We start from the raw sequence: 23,092 nt of genomic DNA, 5'->3' as shown, positions 1-23,092 counted from the left end.
GCACAAGAAATGGTTCAGTTACTGTATGCAGTTCCAGAATACTTCAAACATATTAAAATAACCTTCTTGTAATACCCATACTCACTTTATTAGACAGACTAAGAACACAAGAATGTTGGTTTCTGTTCTTAAAGTATTTTTAAAAATGTATTTACAATATACAACATTAAAGGGTTAAGTAATGGCTGTTCATAAAGCCATTAATAACCCTCTGTGGAGTATTAACAATGGAAATGCATAATTCAATTCAGGAAAACTACCATTTACAGAACAGATCTTTCATTTCTAGTCATGAAATACTCAAAGTCTGTTTTCTCTTGCAAGGTGTACGAGTTTAAAAAAGCAACAAAATTACCTCTAAAATTTTTCTCCAGCCTTCCTCATCAAACACAGATTGTTTAAAATGCTGCTGGTACATCTGTTTTGCCTGCTGAATTTTTTCTTCAGTTACCACAGGACCTGAAAATGGAGGGGTTGGGGGGAGGGATGACAGAAATAATAAAAATCACTGGTTATTCGGGGGGGGCTGAACTGCATTCTGGGCTGCATCTGCAGCGCAACGCTGAGTAACTATGCACAGGTACAAGGGAAAGGACATCTGGGAATAGACACAAGAATAAGCCCCCGTCAGAGGCAAAGGTAATCTGAACAGAAGAAGGGCAATGAAGGCAAAAATCCAGGCATATAGGCATCTTCTCTACACTCCATCACAATACACAAAGGTATAATGTCACAGCAGGAAAATGCACTTATAAAAAGCCTCTTTCTTCTTTTATATAACACACATTAACCTTGTGGTTTATACTTTACGCAGGCTTGCTCAGTTTTGACCTGATGTCTTTTATGGACTGGAAAATCCATTATTATAAAACACTAAGCTTTTCAAAAAGTGTTAATCTTTTTGCTTAACCTGACCTTGACACTTGATTAGTGCATAGTCAGGCTGTCTAAAGTGTTTGAAGCTTGGGCAAGGACCTCATCTGTGACATGATAATGTAATAATTATATTTCTATAAAACGTGCATATAAAATAGCACATATAAAATGCAGCACTAGAATTAACATAAACCAGCTTTTACTTAGTCAAATTCAGAAAGAGAAGCACTTTTACAGTTTTTCTGATGCGGTCAATTACAGTATATCAGTTAAATGGATATTCTTGATTATTAAAACGACAAATAGCTGCTGGAGTCTTTATCCCTTGAGAATGTTTTGCAATATTAGGTTTAAGCAGGTAGAAAACAAATTGGAAATGTGTTAAGTAATCAGGTGAGGAAAATGTTGCAGATCCTAAGGAAAACACCTTAGAGTAAACAGTGCTATGTGATAGTAATTTCCGTTCAGCTAAAATGCAGACGCCAAAATAGATGGAGACAATTATGAGTTTCAGAAGGAATGGAGACCCAACAGCAGCCAGTATCCCTACAACAAGGGCAAAGGTCAACCGCTGAGGGAGGAACAATTTCAAATGTGGTGGAAGGGTGCAGGCAGGAAAAACTGCCTTTTCTGCAGTTGCTATTGTTCCACAATCTACAGTAGCAGTGCGCTAAAAAAAAGTTTTTCCTATATGGATAAACATCCCATTTGATTCCCTTCAGTGCCATGCATTTTTTTTAAATTACAAGTCAAAAACACCACTTTTTGGAATGCATAAACAGTGCACTCGCTCCAGTTTTCTTCCACAGTCATGTGGACATGTTGGTGGGTTAACTGGCCCTGGCGCGAGTGTGTGTGTCCTGCAATGGATATCCAGGGTGTATCTTGCCTTGCGCCCGGTGCGCGCCGGGTTAGGCTCTGGTGTCCCTTGTAACTCTGTATTGGATAAAGCAGTTTAGGAAATGGATAAATAGTGAAGTACCATCCCACAAAGTGGCATACTGACATACTCCTCAAGGCACTGTAACATACTGTACTTCTTTCATGAGGAGAGTGTAAACAGCACTCAAATACCTGAAAGATACTTCTTCAACAGGTACTGCAGGCCAAAGAACACAACCTCGTTAAAGCGGTCTCCTTTTTTTCGACGGCACTCAAAGTAGGAATACACCTTGCCGACGTCTGGGGGGTACTGCTTGTAATGAGTAATCTGAAAGCACACAAGCAGTGGTGACAATCTGAGTTATCGGAGCGAAAATCAGTAGTGTTGTACACTTTGACAGACAAATTACTCATAAGGCAACATTTGACCTTTTTACCTGTACTACTCCGGGCAGTTTCTTCATCTTCACAGAACACTATTAAGTAGTTTTTTTTATTTCAATAAGGTGATTTTGATTGTTAATGGTTAATTCATAAGGTACACCTTTGAAATCACCCTATAATAATAATAATAATAATAAAAAACTATTTTATATAGCGTCTTTAAAGGTGGCTTCTCAAAGCGCTTTACAGGATGACAACAACAATAAATAAAAAGAATACACAAGATAAAACACAATTATAATAAACAGAGGAGACATGGATGGTGGTACTAAGAAAAGTAGAGGGGTGAAGAATGGAACCAGTTAAGTAAAGGCTTTTCTGAAGAAGAGGGTTTTGAGTCTGGATTTGAAGGAGTTTAGAAAAGGTGACTCTGATATCCTTGGGAGAGAGTTCCAGAGCTTGGGAGCATAACAGGAGAAGGCCTTGTCACCCATACAGTGTAGACGGGCTTGGGGGACAGTAAGGAGACCAGAATTAGAAGAGTGAAGGTTGCGAGGTGGGGAGTAGGGCGATAATAGTTCAGACAGGTACTGAGGTGCCAAGCCATGCAGAGCCTTATAGGTGAGCATGAGGATTTTAAAGTCCACACAGAATTTGATCGGAAGCCAGTGCAAGGACTCCAGGATAGGAGTAATGTGAACACTTGCACTAGACCTGGTCAGGATTCTGGCTGCTGAATTTTGGACATACTGCAGTTTGTTCAGAGTAGATTCAGATACCCCGGCGAGTAGAGCATTACAGTAGTCAATTCGAGAGCACACAAATGTGTTGATCAGCTTTTCAGCCACAGTTAGTGATAGCATAGGGCGTAGTCTAGCGATATTTTTGAGGTGAAAAAAAGATGTTTTGACAGTATGCTGCACATGTGGGTCAAATGTTAAGCCAGAATCGAATATAACCCCAAGGTTTTTCAATTTCAATTTTCAATTTCACCCTAGTTGCTGGTAGCTGAAATAACTGTATATTTATGTTCTTGCCCTGATTTACATTTTATCAGTTGCAAATGGATTTATTGATTTACACATTGAACACTGTATTTATTTAATTATATTACTTTAATTTATACTGTATATAAATATTTATATAATAATGTGTTTATATTTATTTAAATATATCTTAAATATTATGCTGTATTTAATTACTGTATTTATTTGTTCGGGTCCCAGTAAAGTAGCCCACTATTATTTTTTCTTGTTCTGAAAATGTTCAATAACTTTGGTGTTGTTCATACAATGATTCAGGCAGAAAAAAGTAACAGCACTAGTAAATGTGCGGGAAAATATTCCAAATCACCACACTACACAGCTCTTGCGTGAGTTCTCATGCTAAATTCAATAAACCTCCAAATATGTTCCACTGGGAACATCATAAAATGCCAGTTGCAGAAGGCAGTAACATAAAAGTTTCTTTATTGTCCCCAAGATACAATTATAGTAAATTTAATACAGCATGGATTTGACCTTTTTTCTTAAAAACAGACACTAATAGGTTTTGCATGAAACGAACTGTACACAAATAGGTTTCTGCAGAGCACCGTTCCTCCCTCCACATCCTGGGTTCAGCACTGAATCAGCACATACTGCATTAATAAATACTTGTCTTTTGTAGGCACATAATTCATAGTTCATATAAGATTTTTTGGGTAGTTTATATCAGGGCTATGACTAGAGCCTTCTCTGTCTTTCCTGCCAAATTAGAGATCAAGATGGTCTTGCCTCCAATTCTGGATACTCTTGTAACACCAGGCCACCTAGAATATATCCTGTTTTGCTTTTACACCTCATCTCCTTCTTGTCCTCTTTGCTCATGTCTGCTGGTTACTTAGCAGTTGTCACTCTCCTGCCACTTGTTCTGCTCACTCCCCAGATACTTGGAGGCATCAGGACTTCTGCACCCCCACAACTCATAACTCTATCTATCTGCTGCAACTGTAGTGGTGTTTTGCTTAATGCATCCATCCTATTTCATAGTTCAGGTGGGTAGCTGCGTCAGCATGCGTAGGCTGCAAAGGAACAAGTAATAGGTTTATTCCATGCTGGAAAAAAAAGAAGAAAGAGAACAACGTTTCGGCCGTGGAGCCTTCTTCAGGTGTGAGAGAGACAAGGCAGTAGGCAAAGCGGGAGAACAAAGGCTGGGAGGGAGGAGGAGTGAGAGGTGGGAGCAGGGGACAGAAAGAGAGGCCAATCAAGAGGTGTGAAGTCAGACATTACTTGTTCCTTTGCATCCTATTTCATGCCACTTCATCCAATTCAGGGTCGCCGACCAGCTGGAGCCTATCTCAGTGAGCAACTGTCACAGAGCAGGGTACATTGTGGATGGGATGCCAGTCCATTGCAGGACACACGCAGACACAAACAATCACACACTAAGACCTGGGTCAGTTTCGCTAGAGGCCAATTAACCTATCAGGATGTCTTTGGTCTATGGGAGGAAACCCATACAAACACAGGGGGAACATACAAATTCCACACAGATAGCACCCCAGGAATTGAACCCAGGGCCCCAGCACTGAGAGGAAGAGACGCTAACCACTGGGACACCATGCCAGCCCTTAATACATTATGACAGAAAATTATACTTTTGTCATGGTTTATTTTTACAGTTCACTGTTAGTTTTGCACTGCAGGACTGCTTGAAAGAAGGTGTCAACTAATTAAACTGACATGAAAAAAAATATTCATCCCCTACCCTAGTCCTAGAAAAATAGGACAAAGTGTGATGTTGTCTTACAAAAAAAACACATCACCCGCTACCTCACAGTTACGACACAAGGCTGTAATTATATAAACAGATGCACGATGAGAGGAAACAGTCTGTGCCCTCAAGGTTTTGGACATTCTGCAATGTATATCCAGGTTTCTTCTGCTGATGTGCCAACAAAAAGGAAGAACAGAAGGTACAGGGTATGTCTAAAAAGACACAACACAACATCATTCCTTTCTTCACTGTCATACAACAACCTGATGGAGACAAATTGTGCTTCAGGGGTTAGTTTCTTTAACATTACATTGACTGTAATGAAAACCAAAACTACTCAAATGGAAAAAATGTAGCTCATCTGGCTTGTTTTCTAGCTAAGAGTTAATTAATCACAGGATCTCATCCAGACATTTCTTGAAAGACGCCAGGGTATCAACTTGAACAATATGGCTGGGTAGCTTGTTCCATACTCCCATATTGACAGTCATGCACTGAACAAAATAAAATTATTGAGCACACTTACACCTAAGACATGTCTGCGATTTGCAAGGTAAGCATATTACTCCAGGTTCACCTGGAGACGCTATGTCTGGGCAGGGTTTTAAGATTGCCCTTAAATTGGAGGATGATAATTTGTAAATTCAGCACTACGCCTCTGCTGTTTTGAAAATCAGCGTTTTAACACCTGTGCGCTGGAAACACATAATACTGATCATCTGTTCTCTGTAAAGCCAGATTTGAAATGATGCTTTTGAACACATCAGTAAGATTGTTCAGCTGTTCACAAGATTCGAGTGTTGGCAGGAATAGTGAACTGCTGATCAGTATTACACTTTTACTGCACAGAAGCATTCGTTTATATTAATCTCTGCAAAAAGAAGTCATGCTGAACTTAGAAATCAACTTCTTTCAGTTTAGAGCCACCTTAAACTCCTGTAGTGTCTCCAACAGTCCTGATTAGCAGCAAGTCATCTGGTCAACCTGGATTTAACCCCACCCCGGGAGAGAGACGTTTCACTGGAATCCTGCTTCCTGGAAGAGCAAGCACAAATGATGAAACCTGTATATGTTTCAAATCTGCAAATCCAAATCTCAACCTTTAATTTGAATTTCATGTATTTGTTTCCATTTCCTGTTAAAATTTAATATTGGAAGGGAAAGCTGCCCATTTGGATTCTTGAGCCGCTAGGAGGATCCTTTCCAGACACCTGTATTACAGTCTTTCACGTACAGTAGTTTACACCTGTATCCTCTGGACTCTGATGTTATGGCCTGCTGTAATATGGTTGCATGGACTGATCAATGCAGGGCTACAGAAGGGTAAGCCCCATCATAAATTACTTTCTCCAGGGCCGGAAAGCAGAAAAACAGATCCTACACTGGTAAAAAATGTATTTTATTTAGGGCAAGCACTTGGTGTCATTTTGGGTTAAAAAAGAAAGCACAACTCCCTGCATGCTATTCAGAGCATTGAGCTAACAGGAGTGTGGGTGAAATCTGGACCGCAGCCGCTGCTACCCAAATGGGCCCAAGACGGCATTAAAAGCCATAATGTCCTTTACCTGACAGTTCTAACTAATAGTTGAAGACTTACAGTAAGTCCTAGTGGAAGGGTACTTAAAGAAAGAAATAGGCAATTATGTCACATAAGACAAACCATTGGAAAACAAATATTACACACCCATCTTTCAATTTACAGAAACATAATTCTTTCCTCAAAAACTGCTGGTAAGGTAACAATTTGTAAACTGAAAACCATATTCCTATTACTTTACATGTTAAACATTCTGATTCTTTCCTGAAGTTTAGAAAATAATTAGAATCACTATTTTTACCCTACAAATGCATTGAATCATCAACGTAAAAACAATATTGTATATAATAATTTACTATCCTATATAGACCAATCCAGAAGGAAAAAAGTAAATATTCTAAGAATACAGACACAATTAGGACCTATGATGTGGGAGGTCACACTATGACGATGGCGTCTTCTGCTTAGCTACAAAAGACATACCTTCACTCTAATGCAAATATCTATTTTGTTACAGCGAAAATCTGGAAACCAGGTGTAAGTTAATCAAGGGACAGGTGAATAGGTTTTATTATATTATATATCTGACAGGTACAAGATAAGAAATTAATCAGATATATTAGCTCATATGGAACAGGAATTTTATGGCTTCACAGTTTGACATCAGTTCACATCTGATTAACGGATTCGAGAAATCCAAAGTATGCATTCCCTTAGCACCATGCCCTGACTTGACCTGTTCCCTTCAGTAGTTTAACACTGAAAAAGGCTAAAATAAAATGAAAATCTGCCTTAAGAGCTTAATGCAGTTCACGTCAAAATGCCCCTATTACAGTATGTTTCTTTGCAGAAGGCTTTACTAAATCAAAGCATAACCTGTAAACACAGGCCACAAATAAGTCCTTGCCTAGTCCACCTTATCTGCTTGTTATGTTCTCCCTGTTCTGTATCAAAAATTCCACGTACACTCCACGACAGGCAGCACATTCACAATGAGATTATGTGGCCCAACAATCACAAGGGCAATTTAAGATTGCGTAGAGGCTATTTGGTGTAGCGCTTAAACAGAAAGAAAATGATATGTACATGAAGTAATACGTCCTTTGTTAAACTGATGTACTGATAACTCTTTATGTGCAGTAAATACTGATCACACTATTCATGTCACTGATTCAGCTTAAGTGAACATCTTGGTCAGCATTACTGTTTGATCTGAGTGAGGCAGGGCAAATGAGATTTTACACAGTTAGTAACACACTGCAACACTGAAACACGGGTACCTGATAAAATATATATAAATCAAACAATTACAATCAAAATTAAATGACTGTTGCACAGAGAGAAAGAAGCAATCAACAAACAATAATCAATTTAGTAAACTTAACCTTACAAAATAACACACTAATACAGTTTTAAGAACAGCTTTGAATTTGTGTTAAGTAGTGTGCAGAGATGTAGGTGCCAGATGGTAGGACTCAAAGCTATATACTGTACAAACACCCAAAGTAACAGGCTAAGTGCCACACAATTTAAATCATCTTAATCTCTCACGAGATTATAATGTAATGTCAAGGAAATGGAAACTAAATCTATTTCTTCTTTGCGTCATAAAATCCAGATGGGCAGATCTGGTTTTACTTTCGTTTACACAAAACTAAAACTTATGCTTCAAGTCGGACTGAATGTTTTCTCTATAAGATCACTGAATGAAACCAAAAGCCACAACAGTTTGCAAGAATCAGAGATGTGATGAAGTTACACGATGTAAAACCTGTTTGATATTATTAACATAAGGCCAGAATAACAAAAAAAAGTTCTATACTGTGGCTCTGATAAATTGTGAAGTAATTTAATGCATAAAATAAGCCTTACAGTATGTTGCTTAATGGTACCACTTTAAAGTTAGAACTTCTGCTATAATTATCCCAGGCACAGCTACTTATCACAATTTGTGGGAATACGGTGATAGCAGTTCCAGTGAACATGACATATTAAAACAACTGTTTTTCATATGCTATTTCTAAAGACTTACTGTATAAACAATTTTGTCAAGACCCCCAAAAAAGGCAATTGTATTGCAGAGTCTTAATAAAATAAGCTTTTGAGTTTCTATTTGGGATACACAGTTACTTGAAAAGCCTGTATTACACAGTTTGCATAATTAAACTGTGAAAAGAGACTTTACGACAACAATGTGCTCTATTTCTGAACGACAAAGTTCAGAAAAATACTTTTCACAGTAACATTTAAATGAAAGTGTAAAGACATTGCAGCACAAACAGATAATTTAACACAAAATACATTTAAAAACATATTTAAAAGTCTCTTTTACATGGAGTTCCAAATACCTTAATCATATTACTGAGCTTGCTGTTTCATTACTGTCAATAACTTTATTCTCTCCAAAAAGGTTAGATGTATTTTGAAAGTAAAAAAGGGCAAAAGTCCACAGCAGATCCTCAGCGGCTCATTGGGTCAGCAGCAGGGACTCAAACCCACAAACTGTCACTTACGCTGTATGAGTCCACTATGCAGTGTTGCCCACAATTTTACATGTACTGTACAAATTGCAAAACTGTCTGCAATTGGCAGGCATACCAGAAGCCATCACTATCACCAAAACTCTTTAATGTTGTCAGGTTATCTCAGTGCCATCTGTCCCACCTCTGCAACTTTACAGTAACGTACACAACACTAATAAGGTTATAACACATACTGTATAATATATATACTGTATACTGTTAGTATATAAAGAATATTATAACCCACCATTTCATTGCAGCCCAAATCTGACACACAACAGTTCGAAACACAACAGAACAGGTGGAGCAGTGAGAAATGGTTTAATCAAATAAATAAAGAGGAAACTTGAGAGGCCATATAATAAGTCCAGAGTGGAGACTATCCAGAAACAGTACTATTTAAGTTAATATTATACAGAAACAGGGTTTTAACATCCCTACGTTGCATGGCAAAGCCTGTAAAAATGCATTTCACATCAACACACACCCTGACATAAACAAACATTGATTAATTTACGATTAAGAGGGCACTAGAGGTGAGAATGTAGCTTAACATACAATATGAACACAAAGAAATCAAGCTATTTCACAGCTTGATGCAAGAAGCATGTACTTAGCAAGAACCATGTCCATGACTTAATCTGCATTTTTTTTTTAATCCTGACATGAAGATATAGTGATGTGTTTTTGGCTTGAGTACCAAAACCCAAGTGTCTTTACAAGCTACTACATTATATATATGCAGGGACCAAGAGATCAAAAGCGGGATTGCAAACAATACGAAAAAAAGCATAATTACAAAGGGACAAGTAAAGGTTAATTTCACATTGAAAAATAGAAAGGAGAAACAACGTTTCAACCATACAGCCTTCTTCACGTTGTGACGCAGCTCCCCACTTGAACGTAATTAACTGTAGGTACAGAGAGGTTTTTTTTTCACTCAAAGTATCTCAAAGCTCTACATATAGAAGCAGGCTCACTTTATCCAGAAGTGCAGCCCCACCTGAGTGACACACACAGCCATTTTGCAGCAACAATCCCACTGCATTGGTGATCAGGCAGAGAACTGACAAACTCACAAATTCAATTAAGATGGGACTTTAGGGAGTCTGTATACAAGCCCACAGTGGAGATTATTAGGAGAAAGGGGTTAACACCATTAGCTGTTATGACACAGCATTTACAGGGTATAATAATATAGAACTGTTACAGCAGTCTAGATTTTAGATTTTGCAATAGCATATGAAAATCTCATTTAAGGTTAATAAATTATTCATATGTATCACACAAAAAAGCTGGTACACCAGTAATCCTAACCATAAACTGTAAAAGTAAAAGAGATAATATGAAAAAAATAAAATCAGCACCTTTGAAACATGAATGTGTTCAAATTAAATTTGGAAAAAATCATGAAAATATTACAATAGGATTTTTTGCAAAACATTTGTAAAGACAATTTGAAAAAGTAAAAAAAATACTGCATACTATATTTATATCATATTAAAATATGTACATTTCTTCATACTAGAAGTATTTATATAATATTCTATAAAATATATAATATAACACTCATAGTAAAAGAATATAAGATAAAAAAATAATGCATGATGCAAAAGTCTGGCCCATTAATTAATGTGGTAGTAGAAGTATTCTCATGTTGTCAAAACACTAAAGGTTGTTATGAGCTAGATACAACTAAAAGAAATTACCCTACAACTTTTAAACATCAATAAGGGAACATCAAGGAGAAGCTCTGTAGGACACTGATGAAGTAGGCTATTTATTAGTTGCACAATATAATATTCATCTAAGGAATCATAGAGTTCCAGAATTGGGCAACTATAACTTTCAACAAGGAACAACGGACATGCATATTTCTGATTTCTACACTGTAACTCACAGTTTCTGTGCATTACACCTCAACTTAATCATGTGTTTTAAATGTCATGTTATTCTAAATAGTGGATCATAAATATTCCCCAGAATAAGAGCCCAGATTGTGCTATTTACACTGCATGATACATCATTAGAAAATAATAAGAAAAACTCAAAATGACACTTTAGAGACACCTTTAAGGACCTTTCTGTTGCATTATTTAAGGATTAGGAAAACTTAACATCACTTTCTTAAAAACACCAATAGAAACCAATACATTTAAATTAAACAAGAAGCAACTTTTTAAGGAACTCATTGCTGGAGCACAGCATATTTCACAAAAATGCTTGTGAAACAAAGACCAGGCATTACATCTTTAGATACACCCAGCTAAGAATGTACTATTTAAGTTCATATTATACCAGACAGAATGCATGGGTGCACTGCTACTACACTGAAAGAGCACAGTTGCAAGGTGAGGGTGCATGTGCTTCAGGCTGTTTTCATTGTGATATACAGTATACTGCTGAAGTAAAGGAATAATTAACACCTGTTAGCAGTAAAGTGATGATCGAACTAAAAAATGATGAGAACATTTTTTCCACCGGGAACGCATTAAGAATTTTTCAAGATGACAAGTTCGCATGTGATAATAACAAGGCCACAGAACAGGCAAAACCCATTTGTAGGATTCAGAAGGTCTCAAAGAGACAAATAAGGAAGTATATTTTGCAGATCAAAAAACAGCTACTAAACAATACATCTCTATAGAAAAGGAAATGAGCCAATAAGAACAAAATGAGTGTGTTGTACAAGGTAAGAGACTGCAAGGTGACAAGATAAAGCAATAAAAAATTAAGACGACCAGAAAACATGCAGTTAAACAAATAGAAATAAATAAACTTGTGCGATACAAAATCTCATCCCATCACCTTCTGACCCAGCCCACATCTTCAACAATTCCACACATCCTAAAGACTGAAAAAAAGGTCTAGCAAAGTCAAAGAAGAAAATGATGCCTTGAGAAACAGAAAGGCCTCTGGAGATGCTTAAATAATCAACAATCCTCTTTAAGATTCCTTTATGAGCAACATAATAGCAGTAATATGACATAGAAGATCAACAAGAGAAATAGAAAACAGACCACATCATAAATCCAGAAAGAAGACATGAGTTTAAGTAATGTGATCCCCTATTGCTGTAGATACAGTTTTCCCTTGTCTATTTTAAGCAGGCTGGATTAAGAAGTGGTGCTTTAAATGCGTTATGCATCTAAATATACAATATATACTAAATACGCAACATTTTTATGCATTTTGAGAAACAGTTTATGGCCAGACACTTTATGAAAGATTTTACATGAATCATTTCTACACTGGATTATTTTAATATTATCGAAATTATGTATTCGTGTCTGTGTGTGCCCAGTAATGGACTGGTGTACCGTGCAGAGTATACTCCACCTTGCACCCACTGCTGGCCGGGATAGACTCCAGCTCCCCTGTGACTCTGGATTGGATTATGCAGTTAGAAAATGGATGGATGGATGAAATCATGTAGAAGAAATTTTAGCAAATGGCAGCTTGCAATATATTCACTGGCGGTTAAAATGAGGGTAAAAGAGACGCATCTTGTCATGCTTCCTGCGTTACAAGATGATGTAATGAATGATAAGTAGAACCACAGAAGTGCAGGGAAAAAGATGGGACCTGACTTCTGAAAGACATTAATTATGCAGATAATGCGTCTGATCACAGGACCATGCCAAGGCATTCATTAGATATGTGGGTGGCAGTAACATAAAATAAATCCATTCAAATTTAGGGTTAACACAGCCATCAATACAATGCTAGTTAATCTTTAAGAAAACATTCTAAATACAATGTAAAATGAAGATACTGAAGGAGTTGAGGAACGGAAGAACCAATCTTAATCCCAAGAAATGGCAAGGCAACTGTAAAAGATCCAACCAAAGGACGAAAGCTAATGAAAAGGAAGTGTAGAGCTCAAGTGACAGAGATTCAGAGAACATTTTCTGTGCGGCCATGCTCAGGAAATCTGGAAGCCAAGTAAATCAGGTCTGAAAGCAGAACTGCAGAGGATCTGCTGGCTGAACAGAACTGCCACGGATACAATCAGGAAGAGACCTCAATGAGAAGTGACAGCTCTGGAAGTCAGAACAAGAAGATGGAGGTGTGAGACTTCAGTGGAGACTCCTCACAGAAGCCCTGTGGCTCCTCAATCCAGGCAGTCAAGGTGAGGAGGGTCACCCTAGCGAAACGAGGAGAAGAACGACGGAAAGACAGATGAAGGTGTGCACTCTAATTTAGAGCACTGTCCAAGCCTTAAAACTGGGTGTCACCTCTGAGCAGTGTTCCTAAGGAGCCTACATTCTATTCTAGATCTAAACTTCCAGACAGAGTCAATTGTGTCATTATTACAGCAAGAGAACCGGTTACTTTTATATACTTCACAATAAAAAATAGTTGATTAAAACATCACAAATTATGAAGTTCATATGCTAAATTGATGGGCATTTGCTCATTGGCACACATGTTATAAAATCATGAGTCTGTTCTTCCACACTGACCTTTTGTACCATGCATACCCAGATCGCTCTGTGGAGAAAAGTCTGAATGTAGCTACTAAATTTACAGCTTGAAAGTAATCTACTCTACTGTGTTCATTAACTGAATTTACTGCAGACAGCACTTTGGGGTAATAAAATCTTCTAAATCAATGTCAGGCACACAGATGCACACTGATATTTTCAACAACAATAAATATTCTGTTTGTAGATTTGTATCTATAAAAAGTGCTTAAAAACGTTAATTGTAAAATTTAAAATGCTTTTAACTCCAAAGGATCCCAACACACTTTACACATAGGAGGGCATCTACTTCATCTACCACTGAAAAGCAACAACCACCCGGGTAAAATACTGCAGCTATTCTGGATCAGAAGACCCAGCAAATCAGATGGAGACAAGACAGATTGTCTCACCATTCTAATTCAGGGAGAAATTCAGGGAGACTAGATTGTGCTAATCCAAAGTGGAATTCTGTAGCCAGTACACCTGGATTAATACCCCTACACTTTTGAACAACTAGGATGTGATCTTTGATGACCAGGTAATTAAGACCTTAATTGAATATCTATTACAGCACATTGTCCCCTCGTCCCTATACTGGGACAAAGGTTTGGAAATTCTGGTTCAGAGGTAAGAGTGCTCCCTACCAGTCCACAAACACATTGCTGCTATAAGAGTTTCCTAGAGGCCTCAAAACCCCAGATCTGACCAGACCCAGCTTTGCTTAGCTGTTTGACTCAAATATCATTGCTGATCCTTCCTGCTAAGGCAAATCCTCATTAATCTATGATTTTCATTTGCAATACAGCTGTGGTGTTCTCCACTGAAGTATAACCCCTGGGTTTTATCTTTAAAAAAATACAACAAATTGCCTGAAATAAAGGGATTATAATTTATTTAACATTAAATTAAAAATAAATCCCTATTCTTTTTTGGGGACCTTCCAATAACCACGATTAAAAAAAAACTGTTAAAACTGACCTAGAGAGACCTTTCTGGAAGACAGAAAACGATATTTAGTTTTGATCCCTTCATCCCATTCAGATCACAAGCAGTTTAAGTAGGATGACTTAAAATAATCAAAACCAAAAAAAAAACAAGGATAACCGACAGTTTGATACTGATTCTACATCCGTCGTACAATTATTCATTACAAGCAAAAACAAAACGAACTGGTATACAAGCAGTTCACATACTGTAACAAGCTTCCACTTAAAATCTAAGTTAAAACTTTTTGGAAAAGTAAATACAATTCAAATATGTTTTACATACACTTACTCCTGTGGATGATTCTTTTCCAAGTCACGGCTGACATTAAGATTTTTAGGTTGAAAATCGTCTGATGATTGTAATTAAGGATCTTTGTGCAATATGTTGCGCGCAACACTAACCGGTTCATAGTATAGGATCACATCCACGCAGCTCTGTCGCGTTTGGTCTGAGTAGCACTAAAGAAAATGCGATGTTTACAGGATGTGTCAACGTGCGTTTAAATAAAGTTAAAGTACCATTGAAAGGATGACAGCAATTACAAACATTTTCTCTCTCGTGTCTAGCTGATTCGAGTTTTAAAAGAAAAAAAGTGACTTTTTTTGCTGTGTCAATCGATGGATAGGCTAAGCGATAAATATCGTGTCGAAAATAGTCACGTAAGTTTAGAACTACAGTACAGTATTCATGGCTACCCGTTCACCGCTCGCAACTGTAACAAAATCGATCCATTCGGTATCACATTGATCAAAGTCCCTCCCACTCAGAACTCTGACTTGTGAGGCAGCTGCACACCAGCACTTGATTCTGTGGCGACCTCCGAAGACCGACTGCAATTTTAAATACAACTTTGTTCTTACATTTGTAAAACACAGTGAAAAGGGCAGAATTTCTACCGTTTGGATTTTTATTGGATTTTAAACACATATAAACAGCTTGAATACAAACTAATAGAGTAGATTATATAATGAAATTATACTGTAACGTACCTTGTACGAGTCTGTCGCCAGCAAGATGTTAAACTCCTGTGCAGCCATTTATTGGGAACTGAAGTCAGGCAGGAATGTCCGCCTTTCTGGCTCTTACTTTCTTTCGTGTAAAAGCGTGACTTTTAAGGCGGAGAAATACTGCTACTCCCCGAATGTCAAGGTTTGAGTGTGGCAATGCAATGCTGTTACTACAGCGTCCGGGGTACAGAAGGGGAGGGCCTGAAGCCTCCGCCAGCCTGATTGCGTGCTGCGTGAGACCGATTTCTCGCAGACACTACCTACTGGAGTGACGTCACGGCCTGAGGGAAGGAGATCCTGAAACAAAGTTTCGATTTCTCCTAATCAGATGAGTGACGAGGTTCAGTTTCCTGGCACTAAGATCAGACTAAGTTTCGGTTTCTGTCATATTTTCTGCCAGAATAGCGGTGTTGTTTCTTAAATTATTCCTATATCCAGGGAACAATTATATATACATATATTATTAGATTCTTAGGGTTACAATACAGTAAAACCATTGGGCAGTTATCTTTCCCTTAAGTGCCTGGATAGTTTATACAGGTAATGTACAGTATTTGTTGTCTGTCAGTTGACTGCTACTGTAGTAGTGCGGCTGTACTAAATTCACATTGTTTTGCGTTTTTCATTCATTTTGAACATTCATATGTACATTTTCAAACCAGGCTGTCCGTTTTAATAACTTTCTTTGGTGTTGATCTCTTAAGAAGAACCTGGCCTTTTTTAACCTTTGTGGCAGAAAAACAAATGACAATTTAGTGACGTTAAAGTACAACTGGTGTCTTGACTGATGTCATGACGGAGATTTCTAGTGTTAAAGAAGGAACATCTAATTTAATAGGTATAATTATAATTACGTATAATTTAATACGTTTAGTTTATTTTGCGTTTCAATTCAAATGCCACAACACCTTTTTTAGTTAAACATTACTGTTCTTGAGTGTTCAAAGAACTCCGAGACGTAAATTAAGCAAGTCCCGCCGTTTCAAAATCTATAGTGACTATCCCCTAGGAGCATACTTTCATATTAACGACCGCCCAGCTCAGTTGTAATTATTGATTCTATAAACGTACGTGTAATAGAAGTAAGACACTGTTCTATAATTTTTAGGTTCAGGTTTGTTGACTTTATTACTCAAAATTAGAAATTTTCCAGTCACTGCTAATTAACCCTGTCTTGAATGGTTGTTGGAAGAGTTAAAATAGCATCCTGTTCCTGGATTGGAAGAATTGGTAGAATACCACCTGGTCTTAAATATGTATCTATGCTGAACTGTTCTGTGTGTAACAGTTCTGCATCTTTTGTACTAATTCTGTTGAATATGAAATTTTACTCAGCCTGAGGCATGCTGCTGATTTCTTAAATGAATATTTCATTCAGGTGCTCATCAAGAATGTGCGTAGTTAGGACCCTATGCAGACAGTAAAATGCGGAAGTAACTGGAGAAGGACAACAGGGAAAACAAGATGAGGATCAGGAGCAGATGACAGACAGGAGGGCATGACGACGGTGATCCGGTGCTTGGGAGGCATGGCACAAGTAAACAAGTCCAAACAGTCCAAGGGGGAAATCCGGGGAAATCTTACTTTTGAAAATTGTTGTAACAAGGCTGGGTTGCGATGAAAAAAAGGATCCGATGCAGATGCCGGATTCCTGGGGCGGTGAGTAGGCGGACAGAGCTATCCAGGAGCTGGGTCGTTATCTGAAGGCGAAAGGTAGGTCGAGATCCGTAAAAGGCACTGGTGGCGAACAATCCAGAACGAGAGACAGATTCGAGGTCGGAACAAGAGCAACAGGGTCGATACCAGGAAATAGTTACGGGTAGTAAACAATCCACGGGGCGAGACGAGAAGCAAAGTCCGAAGGCAAAACGAAGAGGTCAGAAAATCCAATAAAGCAAAGGGAAAGTAACGCTAGGTAGAGCCACAGGTGGAGAACTCAATACCGAGCAGTGTTATGCGGGTAAGGGCGGCTTAAATAATGCAGCGTGCCGCACGGTAAGACGTCTGAAGAGAATTAACACGTGCGGCGGCGTTTGTAATTATCCCCCAGCTGCTGGGACTGATTAGACCTCTTCGGAGTTGGTCTGGGCCAGTAAGTGGTCATGACAGTACCCCCCCCTTCACGGGCGGCTCCCGACGCCCGAGATGGTCGCTGGGGAAAATTGCGATGAAAGTTGGTGATGAGAGCTGGGTCGAGAACATCCCCCTCCGGAACCCAAGATCTGTCCTCCGGTCCATACCCTTCCCAATCCACAAGATACTGCATGGTATTACGGTGCCATCTTGAATCCAGGATCTTATTAACTGTATACGCCGGACGCCCCTGAATAGTACGAGGAGGTGGTGGACGAGCAGGAGGGGCCACCAGGGGTGAACGGTGAAATGGTTTCAACAGAGAGACGTGGAAGGCAGAATGGATTCTGAAAGTGGGGGGGAGCGCTAGTCGGTAGGTGACCGGTGTAATTCGAGAGAGGATCCGGAAAGGACCTATATACTTGGGACCTAGCTTCTTGGAGGATAGGCGCAAGGGTAAATTCTTGGTGGCCAGCCAGACGAACTGACCCTTCCTGAACCGAGGGGCAGGTCTACGACGTCTGTTGGCAAAAGCGGCCTGGCGCTGAGTTGACTTGAGAAGAGATGTTCTAGCCACCTTCCAGAGCCTCCTTAACTTCGAGAAGTACTGCCTCAGAGAAGGAATTGTCGTAACCAGAGGGGCGTCAGAGATGAGGGAAGGTTGGTAGCCTAAGGAGCAAAGGAAGGGAGAGAGGCCTGTGGAGGAGGATGTAAGGGAGTTATGAGCGTACTCTGCCCAAGGAAGTAAAGATGACCAATCATCTTGGGAAGATGAAGTGAAGGCTCTAAGGAAAGCCAGGAGCGTTTGATTAGTTCTCTCCACCTGCCCGTTGGCTTCAGGGTGATATCCCGACGTTAAGGACACATGAGTGCCCAGGGCTTGACAAAAAGCTTTCCAAAAGGCCGAGACAAACTGGGGACCTCTGTCAGAGACCACATCCTTGGGCAAACCATGTAGACGAAATATGTGCTGGACGAACAACATTGCCATCTCCTGGGCTGTGGGTAAGGCTGGAAGCGGAACAAAATGGGCTGATTTGGAAAATCGATCAGAGACCACCATGATAACCGTATTACCTTGACTGCTGGGGAGATCCGTGATGAAATCCACCCCTACGTGAGACCAAGGGCGGTAGGGGACCGGGAGGGGGTGCAAGAGACCCATCTTCCTGGCACGCGGGGTCTTGGTTCTGGCACAGGTAGGACATGCTCGAATATATTCTGCTACATCCGCCCTCATGGTAGGCCACCAGAAGTCCTTACTCAGGAGATCCAAAGTACGTTTGACCCCAGGGTGGCCTGCGAACCGTGAGTCATGACTCCACTGTAAAACCGCCGAACGTAAATTATCCACCACAAATAATTTGTCCACGGGGCAACGGAGAGGGATGGTAGTCTTGTCCAGGGCCCGCCTGACTTGATCCTCAATCGAGCAACGAACTGCTGCCACGACACGGTCAGTTGAAATTATTGGTTCGGGTGCATAATCCAGATCCGGGGGGTCGTGAAGCCGGGAAAGTGCATCCGCCCTACCATTCTTAGATCCAGGGGTATAGGTGATCATGAAGTTGAAGCGCGAGAAGAACAAAGACCAGCGAGCTTGACGAGAATTGAGGCGTTTAGCCGATTGAATGTAGGCCAAGTTCTTGTGGTCCGTGATTATAACGAAAGGATGCTGAGCCCCCTCCAGCCAGTGCCTCCATTCCTCAAGGGCCAGCTTGATTGCAAGGAGCTCGCGATTACCCACGTCATAATTCACTTCGGCAGGAGAGAGCTTCTTGGAGAAGAAGGCACATGGATGTAGAACCTGTCCTTCTTCCTGACGCTGGGAGAGGACTGCCCCAACCCCATAGGCAGAGGCATCCACTTCCACTACAAAGGGCCGGGAGGGATCCGGGTGACGGAGAAGAGGAGCAGTGCTGAAGAGGTGTTTTAAGCGTAGGAATGCCTTGTCCGCCTCTGGGTTCCACTTACCTCGGCCAGGTCGGTTGCAAGTTAGAGTAGAGATGGGTGCAACAACTGAACTAAAATTCCTAATGAACCGCCTATAAAAGTTAGCAAAACCCAGAAAACGCTGGATCTGCTTTAGATTGCGCGGGACTGGCCAGTCATTAATGGCTGCTACCTTAGATGAGTCCATTGCCACACGCAGAGGAGAGATACTGTAACCGAGGAAATGGATCTTGGAGACATGGAACACACATTTTTCCAGCTTAGCATAGAGCCTATTGTCAATCAATCTTGACAAGACCTCCTGTACATGGCGGACATGATCCTGAGGGTCGGCAGAAAAAATCAAAATGTCATCGAGATATACCAGGACAAAGCTACCAATAATGTCCCTAAAAATATCATTCATAAAAGACTGGAAGACAGCCGGAGCATTGACAAGGCCAAAGGGCATGACTTGGTATTCATAGTGCCCATGCGTAGTCATAAAGGCCGTCTTCCATTCATCCCCCTCCCGAATCCTGATAAGATTATAAGCCCCACGTAAATCCAGTTTTGAAAAGATGGTGGCTCCACGTAAGGACTCCAAAGCCGCTGGAATTAGAGGCAGAGGGTAGCGATGTTTAATTGTGATGGAGTTCAACCCTCTGTAGTCAATGCATGGGCGCAACGAACCATCCTTCTTTTCAATAAAAAAGAAACCAGCACAGGCAGGAGAAGAGGAGGGGCGAATAAAACCTGAGTCCAGGGCTTCCTTAATGTAGTCTTGTAAGGCCTGATTCTCCTTCTGGGTTAAAGGGTAAATGCGACCCTTGGGGGGGAGTGATCCTGGCAATAGATCGATGGCACAGTCGTAAGTTCGATGAGGGGGAAGCAAGAGAGCCTGTTGTTTATCGAATGCCTGTTTCAGGTGAACGTATTGAGGTGGAATGGAAGGTGGAGCATCCACAGGGAGGATAGCGGCGGAGACCTTAACAGGGAGACGACAACAATTGGCATGGCAAGCGTGACTCCAGGCAATGATCTCATTCTTGGCCCAGGAGATGTGAGGGTCGTGTTTCCTGAGCCAGGGAAGGCCCAGGATCAGCGGGTAGGCAGGCGAGTCCAGGAGAAGAAATGAAATATCTTCAGTATGAGTGGCCCCAACCCCGAGAGAGAGCGGGATGGTTTGCAGAGAAACCTGAGCAGGGGTGAGTGGAGAACCATCTAAGGCTAGAATGCTGACAGGGGGTGACACAGAGACCACGGGAATATTCCATCGGTGGACGAAGGAAGCGTCTATGAATGATCCTTCTGCACCTGAATCAACAAAAATCGACAGGGGAAGATGAGTATCAGACCAAGACAATTCCGCCGGAAACAGAGTGCCCGAAGAGGCAGGGGAAAAAACAGCACTGCTGACCTTAGCTGAAAGCTGCGGTAGAGCACGAGGTGCAGACGGTGGTCTTGACGGACAAGTGGCAAGCCGATGGTTAGGAGAAGCACAGTACAAACATCGTCCCTCTCGGCGGCGCCTTTCCTTTACTTGAAGGGAAAGAGGAGCATGTGGCAGAGCTGGCAAAGCAGGAAGCGATGCCTCGGGAGGGCCATGTCTGCTTCCAGTGGGTCTGTCTGCTTTCCGGATTCTGATGCGGGTGTCCAATTCCAGGACCTGGGAGATTGCTGCTTCCAGGGAATGAGAGTTGATTGGCATGAACACCAAGTGATCCTTCAACTCCTCTGACAAACCCTTACAGAAAAGGCAAACAAGCGCCTCTGGGTTCCAGGCGGACTCTGTGGCAAGAGACTGAAATTCCTCCACATAATCCTGTAGAGGTCTATCACCCTGTTGAATAGCCGAGAGCCGAAGGTGAACCAAGTCCAGACTGTTCTGCGAAAAACGTGCCTGAAGACGCTCCGCAAAGCCGTTGAAATCCATAGGTTGTGAATCGGCTCTGGTAAAAAAAACGGAAGCCCAGTCTAAAGCCTTGCCTGTCAACAGGGAGAACGCAAAACCAATCTGTTCATGTGATGTAGGAAAACGCTCCGGATGCAGATGAAAAGAGAGGTAACATTGAGTAATGAAGCCTCTGCAACCAGAAGGATTACCGTCATATTTTTCAGGAAGAACAAACGGTAAGGTTGGAGGGGGGGTGGGCGGGGCCGCGGCTTGTGCGGAAGAAACTGCAGGAGGAGCTGTTGAAGGTGCCGGGGGCACCGGGGGGGACGAAAGCCAGGCAACGTGATTGGTAAGAAGTTGAACAGACTGCTGTAACTGAGATAGAGCTTGGGAGTGCTGATGGAGGAGGGAGCGAAGAGCTTGCGCATCCGCGGGATCCATACTGCGGCTCGGTATTCTGTAACAAGGCTGGGTTGCGATGAAAAAAAGGATCCGATGCAGATGCCGGATTCCTGGGGCGGTGAGTAGGCGGACAGAGCTATCCAGGAGCTGGGTCGTTATCTGAAGGCGAAAGGTAGGTCGAGATCCGTAAAAGGCACTGGTGGCGAACAATCCAGAACGAGAGACAGATTCGAGGTCGGAACAAGAGCAACAGGGTCGATACCAGGAAATAGTTACGGGTAGTAAACAATCCACGGGGCGAGACGAGAAGCAAAGTCCGAAGGCAAAACGAAGAGGTCAGAAAATCCGATAATGCAAAGGGAAAGTAACGCTAGGTAGAGCCACAGGTGGAGAACTCAATACCGAGCAGTGTTATGCGGGTAAGGGCGGCTTAAATAATGCAGCGTGCCGCACGGTAAGACGTCTGAAGAGAATTAACACGTGCGGCGGCATTTGTAATTATCCCCCAGCTGCTGGGACTGATTAGACCTCTTCGGAGTTGGTCTGGGCCAGTTAGTGGTCATGACAATTGTGGCGCCCTCGCCTGGCGTTGCAGCCAAAGAGCTGAGATACGTGCCAAAGGGCAGGGTTGGAGGAGGAGCCATACGGGGGACTGAGGGCTACTGTCCAGCGCGGGTTCACCATCTAGTGCGGTTGTACTGTACATTGTTGTTGGCTGTTGGGCTGCCATGTAGTTATCCCCGGTTTATACCCTTTTATACCTGTACCCACTTAACCACACTATACCTATGTACCTGTACCCCAAGTGACGTGGGTGTGTTATAGCCTGCTGATGCTGTATTTGTATTATACTGGCAATAAAGAGCACTTTCCTCTCTAAAGAAGCTTGAATTCCTCTTGGGTGCTGGTGGCGGGGAGTCCCCATTACCTGTAAAGTGCTTTGAGTGGAGTGTATGGAAAAGTGCTATATAAGTGTAAGCAATTATTAATTTTTATCATAATATCTTTGAGTTTGAACGTTCAAAGTGTAATTTAAAGAAGCAGTAGAAGCCCAAGGGTTATTATGGATCACTGGCTCAAATCTGGGACTCTGAAATGCAAATATAGTGAGGATAGTGACAGCGCAAGTGTGAGTAAGATGCCGCATAGAAGTGAATATGCGAGTGAGGTCATTTGTGAACCATACCAGCAGTGCTGTAATTCTAATTCCAACAGCATGATACATGTGATGTGGAAGGAAGTAGAAGGTGTGCTCGATGGGATGTCTTCGCCTGCGTCTGGACATGAGTCTAAAGTTGTCCAGCTTGGATCCAGATATCACTTCTCTGATTGCCCAACAAATGTAGCTCCATTCTTCACATTAACTT

General features: G+C 41.2%; 1 protein-coding gene across 1 annotated transcript in view; it reads right to left on the bottom strand.

Annotated features, from left to right (window-relative positions):
• nampt2 (nicotinamide phosphoribosyltransferase 2) overlaps positions 1 to 15,640 on the bottom strand; it is a 39,839-nt gene extending 24,199 nt beyond the window's left edge. The window contains exons 1-3 of the mRNA XM_088917671.1: positions 15,404 to 15,640; positions 1,951 to 2,086; positions 356 to 459 (exon numbers count right to left, since the gene is read on the bottom strand). Of these exons, the coding sequence (XP_088773797.1) occupies positions 356 to 459; positions 1,951 to 2,086; positions 15,404 to 15,451 (288 nt within the window). The 5' untranslated portion in view covers positions 15,452 to 15,640. The remainder of the gene's footprint in view (positions 1 to 355; positions 460 to 1,950; positions 2,087 to 15,403) is intronic.
• Positions 15,641 to 23,092: the final 7,452 nt, after the last annotated feature.

Source organism: Atractosteus spatula, chromosome 5 (genome assembly GCF_055471065.1).
Source record: "Atractosteus spatula isolate fAtrSpa1 chromosome 5, fAtrSpa1.hap1, whole genome shotgun sequence".
Lineage (NCBI taxonomy): Eukaryota > Metazoa > Chordata > Actinopteri > Semionotiformes > Lepisosteidae > Atractosteus > Atractosteus spatula.
This window is presented reverse-complemented; position numbering and strand designations above follow the sequence as displayed.